Consider the following 12326-nt stretch of genomic DNA (forward strand, 5'->3'; position numbering starts at 1 on the left):
CAGGAAAAAAAAAAAAAAAAGGCTCAGAAGCACAAGACATTGAGAAATCAAACTGACGGGGCTTCCATGCCCAGCTGTTTCGGGGGCTCCGAAAGAAGAAGAAGAAGAAGAAGAAGAAGAAGAAGAAGAAGAAGAAAGAAAGAAAGAAAGAAAGAAAGAAAGAAAGAAAGAAAGAAAGAAAGAAACCAATATAAAAAATAGTCAAGATTTTTATTTTTAGCCTTCTACATAAATGCTAACTAAGCATAACTCAGAAATATTATATGAGTATTTTCCAAAATGAAACTGTGTCTCATACTAAAATACATCTATATCTTTACTAGGTAGCACTGGATTTTACCAAGGTTTTTGAGTGAATGGATTAAAACAACATAAAGCATTCCTCAAGGAATACCTAGTAGGCTTTTAATTTAATATATATTAAGTTCAGAAAAAAGTTATTTTCCAACTTACCAGGCAAAGGTTAGAAAGACCAATGACATCAAAAACAAAAGCTTGCTTAAGAATAGTCTATTTAAATAACAGCTTCAAAGAAAAAGGACTTCGGGGAAACAAAGATTTGAGAACTTCGGTCCTATTTTAAAAAGTATATTGATGCTGCTTAGATATCTGAGAAAACTGTATTTAAAGACAGTACGCTTTTAAAAGCTACAAAACTAATGTGGGTTTTCATAACTTCCATTCAAAATATAATTTTAGGAAGCAATAAGAGATGTGGATCACCAGTTAAAATCTTCAAATGTGCACTTTCAAACTTTGAGTAGGTACTTCAAAATGAAGTCAATAATAGAGAAATTTATGGTTAAATTATGAAAACTATGCAGACATTTTCCCATATTAAGGAAATTTAAGTCACATGTGTACAATGTTTACCATCATAAAAACTTCCCAAATAGAGATATTAATGCAAATTAGTGTGGAAAAACTAAACACAATGACATTCTGAAGCATAAAGAATAACACTGTGTAAATGTTTTATTTTATTTATAAAACAAGTTTACACATTACTGTATAAATTTTGTTATATGGCATACGTAGAAAAGTAAACCAACCATAAGTTCAATGAGCTTTCCACAAAATGAATTTATGTCTGCAACCAGAACCCATATACCGTGTGAACAGAATTCTAAATGGTGACACGTCATCACATATATAAAAGATGTAGTAAATATTCTTTTCTCACCTATTTCAAATTACATTTGGAACAAACCTTAAGATGAAATACTCATGCCACATATCCTTATCACTTTCCTGAGGAAAATGTTAGATTTCCAATCTTCTACCTATAAAGTGTTGCTGCTTGTTATATGATAGTTTTTCAAACACCCAAAGAAGTACAGAGGTGAAAAATGATTTTATGTTAAAAGCAATCTATGTTTTGGAAAAGTTCTGGCTAAGTTAGCTGAAATAAATTCTTCAGTTACCAAAGAGTAGGCTATTAAAACATTTTCAAAATGTATTTATTACCAGTTTATAAAAATCTCCAAGTCGCCATCACAGTTAAGACGGATACTCTATATATGTGCAACTATTTTTATGACTCAGTATTGCTTAATGAGATCCTCAATAATTTAATAGTCAGTACTAAGAGGACTCAAGAATGTTAAAATGAGCTTGAAACATTGCAGTCATAAAATTTTATTACTTCTAGATACACATTATTAGATCTATTGATAAATACTCTTTCTAAAAGATCTTCAGTGTTGTCTACAAATGCTGTTCTTAGTATTAGCCCTAAATTTATCATCAAAATCTCTCCTGTAAAATAGTCCATTAATCTCTGGTGCCAGACTTGCAAAGAAAGTACAGAAATACTTGTCAGAATTTTTCTCTTTTTCTTTCTCCCTCTGTCTCTATATAATATGTAGAATATATATATTCAATTATAAAAGTAAAAAAAAATTAACTCTGAATAAGAATTTTTCTGTCTTGTTGTAACAATGAAAAACTGTCCAAATGTGACACGATTTAAGATAGCACCTAGTATGCAGCCATTCAAACACATTGCACATATTTACATGCTGACATCATGCTAACTAGTCATTTGCTTGCACTGTCTATCATATACTGAATAGTCCCTACTCTGTAAATTAAAAAAATATACTGTATATAAATGCATGGGAATATGCATGTTCTATAGTTTTCTAGAACAGCTGAATTCATACTCACTGTATATTCTATGTTGCTGTATTTGTTAAAGGACCCTTTTTGGATTTTTGGTAATTAATATTAAAAAAAAAATTAAAGTATCTTTCCCTACATAGAAGCACTAGTTCTGGAAAAAAGCTGTTGGGCCACAAAGGATAAAGTATTAGTAGTTTATGGAAGAACTGATGCTTTCAGGTAACTGGTCTACTTTAATTATTCCATCTACTTTCACTCCTCGTGAGAAGCAGCTCTACTGGGGGAGGAAGCTGGCTCAGATGACATGATCTTATCAAATAACTGTTAAAAAGTCAAAGATGTAGAACTAAAAGCTAATCTGTAAACATAAAAAAGAAAGATGGGAGAACCAAAAAGCTGACACAATTACTATAAAAACAAGGAATATGGTCTGGCAAAAATGCAAAGGTATTATAAATTATATTATAAATCAAGTCCTAATGTAACAAAATTAATTTATGCATATGCTTAACAGAAATTACTGTCATGTTGGTTTGAGCTTACATTGTTTTGCTGGGAGAGTAGCATTGAAAGAGCATTTATAAAATATGAAAAAGATATGGTGCTATTATTTTAGAAGAGCTTACAGGAGAGCAGTGATCACAATTCTAGCTTCAATATATCCCTAATCCTCAATTTTTAGGTATAAAAATAGGAAGCAAATGAGAGATGCAAAAGATACTATATGTATATGCAACGGTCAAATAGTCCCATGCTCAACCAATAATTCTCTCCTTACTTTTCTCAAAAGTAAGCTCATATGGACATATTCTAACTTGATCTTCAACAATGACTCTAGGCTTTGCACTATTATTTTAAGCTAACAATTGTAGAATATATTAAAATTCACAATGTTTCCTATTATCTCATTTATGATGAGATATTTCAACATGCCCTTTATTATAGTAACTAAAACCATGATAACTAAAACCAAATCAAATTAAATTTTATTTATTTGATCTCGCTATGCAGCTTGGACTCATAGTGATCCTCCTCTCTCTGCCTCCCCAGTGTTCAGATCACAAGTGTGTGCCACACAGCCAGTTTCAGTGGCCAGCTCGGCACAGGGCCTGCAAGGCAAGCAATACCAGGGAGCTATCTCCCCAGCCCAATAGTTTATTTCTAATAAGTGATTATAACCTACAATTCTTCTGCAAATTATGCTCCTCTTTTGATGGATTTCTGCTCTCCAAGAAATATCCTCTTTTCATTTCAAAGAATTATAATTAAGAGATACTGTTTTACACTGGCCTTTAAAAGATACTTTATGAATCTCTCCTCTAATATCCAAATATTTAGTTGATTCTTCTAAATGAATAGACATCCTCAGAGGAGAAGAAATACATATGCTTGTTAAAACCTGACTTGTCTAAAAGTAACTCTTTTCATTACTGATGGGAATATAAATTAGTCACTATGCATATCAATATGGTGGTTCCTCATAAAACTAAAATATAACTACCATTTAATTCAGCTGTATCACTCCTTGATATATACCCAAAGGAATTAAAGCTTGTCAAATGAATATCACTGTATCTATGTTTACTGTGTGTGGTATAATATACAATAGCCTAAGTATTCATCAACAAATGACTATATAAGGAAATTTTGGTATAAGAAAGAATGGCCAGAAGAAAGAATGGAGTTTTATCATCTTCAGAAAAATGGAGGGTTCGGAAGATCATAGGGGTGAAACAGCCACTTGGAGTTCCTTCCAGTTTTTTTTTTTTTTTTTTTTTCCTTAAACAGCTTGATTTTTTAAAGAAAGAAAAAATAGTAAAAAAAAAAAAAGATAAAGAATTTCACTGAACAAAATGATAGGAATTCAACAATGGTTGTTACATATTGCATATTGTTGTCTTCAAATTAGTTGTTCAGATTACCAGATATTAGTATGCAAAGTTGGTCAAAAATAATTACAAAGAAGAAAAAAAAACTTTAAGCATTCACTCTTCAATAATTAGGATGACTATAAAATGATACAGTGTGTTAGGCTTTTATTTCTTAGCTTTAAGGCAAGGATCTGATTTTAAAGTAAGTATAGCTAAGTTATCTATTTCAACAATATACAAAGAAAGCATGTTTAACAGTGAACAATCTCATCTTAATCTCGTTTTGTATTTTTTCCTTTTTTAAATCTTTAGCACTAATATTCCTCACGGTCATTCCCAAAGTCATTTGAATTATTTTAGTTTGACTTAGTATTTGCGAGGTGTTACATTAAATAATTTGCATATATTTAATCTTCACAACAACTACAGGTATGGGGGCACTTATTAATTCTTGAGATAGTCTTCATTAAACATCATTCATTATACTAGATTCCAATATAAGTAACACCAAAACCTGAACTAAAGCTAGAGCAGAGCTACTAACAGTCAATATATGAAGGAGATTAATTTATCTGTATATGAGATCCACTCTAAAGACTGTTTTTTAAATACAGTTGAGTAAGTAGACAATTCCCATGCCTGAATCAAGAAGACTAAAAAGCACTCAATGTTCTTCACCATGTCACCTTCAAATTCATGATTTTTAAGCAATCTTCTGCTATAATCCAGACCTTGCTACTTAACGTAAACTGTATCCATAACTCAATTTCAGCATTTGATCAACCTCAAACAGCCATGGCAAACACAGTAGTGCCACAGTAAAGAGGGCTGTTTATATCTTTGGAAGCTCTAAATGGTTAGTCATCAATGAACTATGAGCTTTACTCTTCATTATAAGTGAATACTTGTATCTGGTCCTAATTGATTGGTTATTAAAGCTAACACTTGATCGTAACTGACAATATCAAGTTTTGAGGTCCTTTGAAGCTGAATGCTGTATGTGGGAAATTATAACCGCATACTCAATACCCTTTGCAATGTCAAAGATATTGAGTTTTCATCTGAAACAAAGTTAACCTGAGTCAGTTTATCTTCATAATAAATAATATTTCCATATAAACAATGATAAAAACCAACCACCTAATGCCCTTTCCAGAGTATAAGGACCAATATACTTTCAAAACAATATTTTGGGAAAAAATACCTTTTGTTTCCTTTATTATCATTATTATTATTGTTGCATTAATCCTACCACTACAGCATGGAAAGATCAAAGTCTGACAAACAAGTGAGGCATTAATCAACTATACAGCCTCCAGAAGAGGTGATGCTTTCAAAAGCTCTCATCAATCAAATATTTTCTGACTCAATAAGCTTATGTTGGGGGCCTGCCCCTTAGCTCAGTTCATTAAGTGGCTGCTTCAACAAAGCAATCAGGCTCAGGTTGCTGTGGTTCTATCCCCACAACTGAAGCCAGCCAAACCTGCCCTGAAGGCATTCGGAGCAAAAATAAATAAATAAATAAATTTTAAAAAATAAGCTTATGTTTGGGCCTGGGAGATAGCTCAGTGACATAAGTGCCTAGCAAGGCCCTGAGTTTGATCCACAGTACCAAAAAAAAAAAAAAAAAGCTTATATTCCACAGCACAGATTTCAAACACTAACTAAAAGGAGATTCTGTCACATAAAAAAATTGTGATTTCTCCTTTATCACAAACAACAGGCAAGGTTTTATGTTTGTTTCTTTTTGTTTGGAGGATGGTGAGAATATAGGCAATCAAAAACACTTCTTGAAGGTCATAGGGCTTAAAGTGAGCTTTGACCAGTGGAATGCAGTATCAACACAAAGAAATTTGAAATACAGATTTCAAATGAGAAATGAAAGAAGAGAAAAATGAGAAAAGAAAAATGAGAAAAATAAGTAAGACTATATTTCATTGTTATAGTTTAAATTATGATACTAAGACATACTTGAAAATGCTTAAATTCTTTGTGAGTAAATGCTCCCACTTCCCTTTTGAAATTTAGCTTATTTCCACTTGTACATATAAAAACAGAACTAATCAGCACACAAACAGTATTAAGAACAGGTAAGGAGAATCTAAGGTATGGTAAAAGCAAACACAACTTCATTGTTCTTGTTCACTTTTGACAGCAAACAGTGAATGACCTTGTCCTTTGCAATGTTGAGCACTGTGGTCTTAAGCTGCCTCTTTCTGGTTTTAGATCTGATTATCCTAACCTTTTCCTGGCACATTTATCTAGCTACGTAGAAATGGCTTTTATGTTGACATTTCAAAGGTCACTCTACAGAAACTAATGCTTGATAATGCCAGTCTTTATCATATGTGATTTTCATTTATTCTCATTGTCACCAATTTCAGGGCAGGGAATCTGTTCATGCTGTTTTTTAACTTTCTGACACAAATTTGAGGGAAAGAATTATTCTTCGAATAGCTTATTAATAGTAACTTGCAATTGTCCTCACAAAACAAACTAATATCACTTCTCTACTTGATAAAGCACAACTACTGTGTTTTCTCACCTAGCACTAACTTCAGTTTGGGGAACTTCACTAGGGTAAATCAATTATCACTTACCATTAATAAGCAGAGAGCTATCGGATCCTGGATATGAATAGTTTAGACGACCTGAAGGTAAAAGAAGGCCGTTACTAAATGTATTTTTTTAATAGATGGTTTAAAAGTAATTCAATAACAGAGCTGAACTGATTGCTTTAATAGACAAAGTATTTGGAAAACTGCATTATGGGACAAAACTTGTGCTATAAAACAGTGAATAAGATAAGAGAAGATATCAATAAGCATGTTCACCAAAATTCAAATAGGGAAAGTTTGAAGGTGGTAAAATAAAATATCCTCATATTTAATTTCAAGGTCATTCTAATTTCCATATCCACCCAAAATAATTATCTTTATATAATTACCTTCTAATATCAACTCACAATAACACTCTTCACACCTTATTTTTTTTTTCATTTGTGTAGGGCATTGCTTTTACTTTTTAAAGGTACGTAATCAGCAATGATAATTTCTTTGTGGTTCACAACAAAAGTGCTAGGCTTATTCCTACATGTGCAAACATGGCCAATGAGTTGAAATGCAGGTTTTAGGCAGAACAAACTGAAGACAAAAATGAACATTCCATTGTACTTAACACAGACACAGAACCAAAACTGCCTAACACAGTAGCAAAGACCACCGTAGTCACTTAAATACTTGGTTGTTTCCTTTGAATTGTGAAGCTTTTCAAAATTTGTAAGGTAGTATGACCACCCAAAATGCACGTAAAAATAATTTATGGAAGTTATAAAATTGTTGAATAAACTGTCTTCCGAATTGGTAGTCATAACAAATTAGGGAAATGACAATGGGATTTCTCTATCTTTAAGGAATTACATTTCTGTTTTGGAAGAACTTCTATATGTAAATAAAGAGCTTCTATGTGTTTCTAGATTACCAACCATTACTGAGTGCAAAGCATCTATATAAGTTATATAATAAAAGTATATAATGATGCTAACATCCACACCTCACATGCTCATCTGCACCAACCTTCAGAAAACTAGTGGAAGACTCTCAAGGAGTATTGCTCATCTAACAGATGGGAAAAGTCGACCATTAGTTCTTTAGTGTCATCCAACACTATAAATCAGGAGTACAGGAGGACTTTACAATTGACTCAGACTTAAAAAAATCCCTGTCAGAAATAACACTTCACTACGATTCATGAGGGCTATGGAAAAGCAGATAAGCTTCTTGAAAGCTATGAAAAGGGAAATAAGCAGAGATCTTCCCAAGACAAAAGGCTTCAAGCCTCCCTAGATGCCAGCAAGACTTCACCTATTTCACTGGGAACCAGACCTAATACGTGGTCCTACCAATCCAACAATTATATACTGTCAACTCTTCAGAAAGTAGCTTTATCCCTTTGATAATTTTAAATTTCATGTTTTTTAAACAGTCTGCACAGAAATAAATTCATGTCAAGAAAAGAGAAAGCTGATCTCTACTGCCTACAGCTTTAATTAATCTGGATCCAAAGAAGAGGAGACTAATATGACACAAAATTAAAACAATATTTTTTATAATTAAAACCAAATAAAAAAGTTTTCTAAAATTAAGTTGTTAATTGCTCAACTTAAAATGTCAGTTTATTCCTATTTTAGTAGTGAAGTTACATTTCAATATAAGAGAATAAGGTAAAAACTTTGATATTTCAAATTATTCCTAAATACTGGTTTCATTCTTTAATGCTAATAAGAGTCAAATATCCAAATCTATTGAATTCCATTTGAACTGCTTTACACACAGCCTGGATATTATTATGTGTCAAGTATTTTTTAATAATAGATTTGAGATGTTAAGAATACAAATACAAGGAGATATTCTAATTTTTAGTGCTAACATTTAATTAAAAGTGTGGCTATTCTATATGAATCATGTTTTTTACTTGGCTTTATGGAAGAGTAAGTATAACAATGAGACTATAAATGATCAGTTATCAAACTGGTTGGCCCAAGTTAACAATGAAAATTTCATTTTGTCAGAAACTTATCTTCTGGCTAACTTTTAAGGAGAAAAAATATTTCAACTTGAAATGCATTAAAGACCCCCTGCGAGTCTTTGAGTTTGCCTCATTGCACATCTCCTAAAGAGATGCTGTGCCCAAGGCAGGTGATATCTTACACTTTATTTGTTATTTAACCTTCTTAATACAGTAATTCTATCCTTCACTGAGATATGACACTGAAGAATCACTGGCAAATTTCACAGTTGAACTCTGAAAGTGATACTTGTTTTTATTTTTTTGACCTGGCTTTGTAATACGATTTGTGTCAGGCTAGACTCAGTTTTGGTCTCTGAGAAGCAAATACAACTTTAACATTTTCTTAATCAGTATTTCTATGTCTATTTTAAAATATATAAAAAATAAAAATAAATATAAACAGCGACATTAAGAAATCTTTTTTCCTTGTGCTAACTCTGATAATGTCTCTCCAACGTATTTGCCTTACTCTTCAGTAAATTCTTTCTACAACTAAAATATCTAAAGAGTCATTCATAATTATGGATAATACATATCACTTCCTTTCTGGAAATCTTTCCAAAGTTCCCATAAGTGCCAAGGAAATTTAGTCTTCTTTAAGCCATTCACAATTTTCCTTGTACACAGCCTTTATTTCTGTTCCAATATCCTCTCTGCTATATGAATGCCAATTTACAACAAAATTTCTCTATTTTCTATGTCTAGCTTACTGACCATCCCCTCCCATATCTGATCTAGAGACTTTTATGCCATGTCCTTAGTGAAGGATGTGTGTGGTTGTTATATTTTTAAAATCTATTTAAAGACTATTCTTGTTAGAGCAGTGTTAGATTAACAGCAAAATTGAGAGGAAGGTACAGAGATTTCCCACCTACTCCCCACACCTGTATAGTCTCCCCATTATCAACACCTCTACCAGCATAATACCTTCCTTACAACTTAAGAAGCTACAATGACATCATAAACACCCAGATATGTACAGTTCACATTAGGTTCACTCATGTGGCTGTACGTTCTACGGGTTTACACAAGTGTATGACGTTTATCTCTACCTGTAGTATCATACAGAGTAATTTCATGGCCCTAAAATTTCTCTGTACTTCACCTGATAATCCTTAATTGATCAAATCCTTGATCTTTGTGCCAACTCTACAGTTTTATCTTTCTAGAATGTCAAGCATTGAAATAATAAAATAAAGCCTTTTCAGACTGACTCCCTTTGTTCAGTGGTGTCCATTTATACTTTCTTTTTGTAATTTGATATCTATATTATAGTGCAGAATAGTACTCCAAGGGCCAGCCAGATAGCTCAGTGGACTAAAGTGTCTGCTTAGGTAGATGCTGGGACCAGGGTTTGATCCACAGTGTGCCCTGCTAGCCCTGCCCCTGGGGCACACTAAGAAGGTGATTGAGACTGGGTATGGTGGCACATGTCTGTAATCCCAGCACTTGGGAGGCTTAAAACAGGAGGATCACTACAAGTCTGAACTGTGCAGTGAGACCCTATAGATCCCATATTCAATACATAAAACAATAGTTTTCCACTGTTTATATGAACTACAGTCATATAATAGTTTATATGAACTACAGTCTTATCCCTCCATTTACCTACAAAAAGAGATCTCCGATGCTTCCAGGTTGGGCATTTAATTTAATTCCTGGAGGCAATTTTAAATAAATTTGCTACACACAGCCATATACAAGGGTTTTGTATGGATATAAGCTTTTGGAAGAGCTTTTTAATTATTTTTTCAGGTTCACCTTTTCCTAGGACACCTCTCCCAAAAGGAAGGCCTTTCATAAAGTTAACTTGCCAAATTTTATTTCTAGCATCACAGCAATAGCTATCCTTCTTACCTAATAATTTAGCTACTGGCTAACTCAACTATTTTACATAATAACCCCCTTAGGAACTATAGACTTTTTTTTACCCTTTCTTGAGTTTCCTGTTCGGGCAACAGACAAACATTCAATAAACATTCCACTGAACTTAAAATACCAGCATTTCACAAATGAATACAGTAAAATAAAAACAATTGAGATATTTGAATATGAATGTAATTCAGTACCTGAGTTTTCATTTCACTGAGTTTTTAATAACTCATCTATTTATAAACATGACTCAGGTTTTGGGACATTAAAATTTAATTCCTAGAGGCAGAAGTAGAGCATTAGGATTTCAGGAATGTAGCCTATTTAGTGGGTAAGATCAATCTTAGACGGCTCTTGTCATTATGTTACAAATGTAAAAAATACTGCCTGATCAGCGGTCCTTCTTTTAAGGGACATTATGAACAGAAACACAGTAGTCTCTAGAGGCCACTTGTGGCATTTGGAGCCAGAAGCCTGGCATACATCATGAAGAAAGCATAGGCTATATTTGGTGACATGACTCAACCTTGCCAAATATAGGCAGCTGATACACTGACTCTGGAAAACTACACTACCAAATTCTACAGCATAGAAAAGATCCATGCAACTAGACAATTCTATGCTAGGCATTTATGAGTTGAACAGAATCAAGATTTACCAATTAGACTGACTAAGCATAGGTGTGGAAACAAGTGCTTTAAATAACAATATGTACTTCCTTCAGACTCTAAGCAGCCTAATCAAAAGATGAAAGAAGACTAAAACAAAATACCTTATTATATTGTTATGGCTAGAGTCTAGATGTTCCCCCAAAGTCTCATGCAGTCATAAGTGGGGCTTTTGCAGAGGTGGCTGGATCTAGAGTGTGTGATGCTGGGATTAAGGGTGTGTGATTACTAAATTGTTCTGAGTGTGGATAACCGGAAGGTCCATCTTGGGTGTGAGCGCTACTTACACTTAGGGCACGTAGCACGAATGTAAGGAACATGAGCACAATGCTGCTGTCTTCGCTCCTCACTTGCCGCTTCTTCACTACTTTACTGCCTTGCTACTTCTGCTCACCATGAACTCTGTGATGCCTTCTGCCATGCCTACATTTTTGGTGCCAGCCAACTACAAACTGAAAACTCTACCAACTGTGCACTACAATAGATCTTTCTTCCTTTAACTTTGGAATACCAGGTATTTTGTTTCAGAAACAAGAAAAATAAGACATACATTAACACTATACATGGACTATTTTCATAATTAAGTAAAATAAAAGTTATTTGCTAAAGAGAAAGTCAGATATTATTGATACTGATGATTCAGCAGGAAATAATATATTTATTTGGTACAGGGTCTCAATACACAGCTCAGACTTGCAGTGGTCCTCCTGTCTCAGCCTCCCCAGCGCTCAGATTACAGTTATGTGCCACCATGCCCAATTTTGGTGCCTGGCATGGCATCTGGGGTTCCGGGGACACCATAACATGTGGTACCAGGGATCAAACTCAGATCCTTGTACTTGCCAAGAAGATTCTTAGGCTACCAAGCTATCTCCCCAGCCTGTAGGAAATAATATAAATGATGTAATTTCATACACAAACACTAAAGTATATCAAGTGCTTTACAGTACCATTGTTTCGTGCTATGATCTCTTTTTCAGAATCATGTTAACATCTTTGATAACTTGGTACATGCCAAGGAACAATAATAAGGAATTACTTTGCAAGGCTATCCAAAACATAGCCATGAACTCCTACATAATGGAATGTAGCATAAAATTCTAAGTCAACTTTATTTTCTCAAGCTATAAAAATGTATATTATGTCAAAGGAAAAGAACACCACCAAAAATTTCTAATCCATGTACATACATATTTATGGTTGTTTTTAATTAAAAGTGCTT

General features: G+C 33.4%; 1 protein-coding gene across 3 annotated transcripts in view; it reads right to left on the reverse strand.

Annotated features, from left to right (window-relative positions):
- The window catches only part of Cpeb4 (cytoplasmic polyadenylation element binding protein 4), a 70383-nt gene that overhangs the window by 22826 nt on the left and 35231 nt on the right, over positions 1-12326 (reverse strand). For 2 of the 3 annotated variants that reach the window (XM_004644827.3, XM_004644828.3), the window contains exon 3: positions 6596-6646. The exons of the other annotated variant lie outside the window; for it this stretch is intronic. In XM_004644827.3, the coding sequence (XP_004644884.1) occupies positions 6596-6646 (51 nt within the window). The remainder of the gene's footprint in view (positions 1-6595; positions 6647-12326) is intronic. 3 annotated transcript variants of the gene reach the window in all.

The sequence above is a fragment of the Octodon degus genome, unplaced genomic scaffold (assembly GCF_000260255.1).
Source record: "Octodon degus isolate 3935 unplaced genomic scaffold, OctDeg1.0 scaffold00212, whole genome shotgun sequence".
NCBI classification, from domain to species: domain Eukaryota; kingdom Metazoa; phylum Chordata; class Mammalia; order Rodentia; family Octodontidae; genus Octodon; species Octodon degus.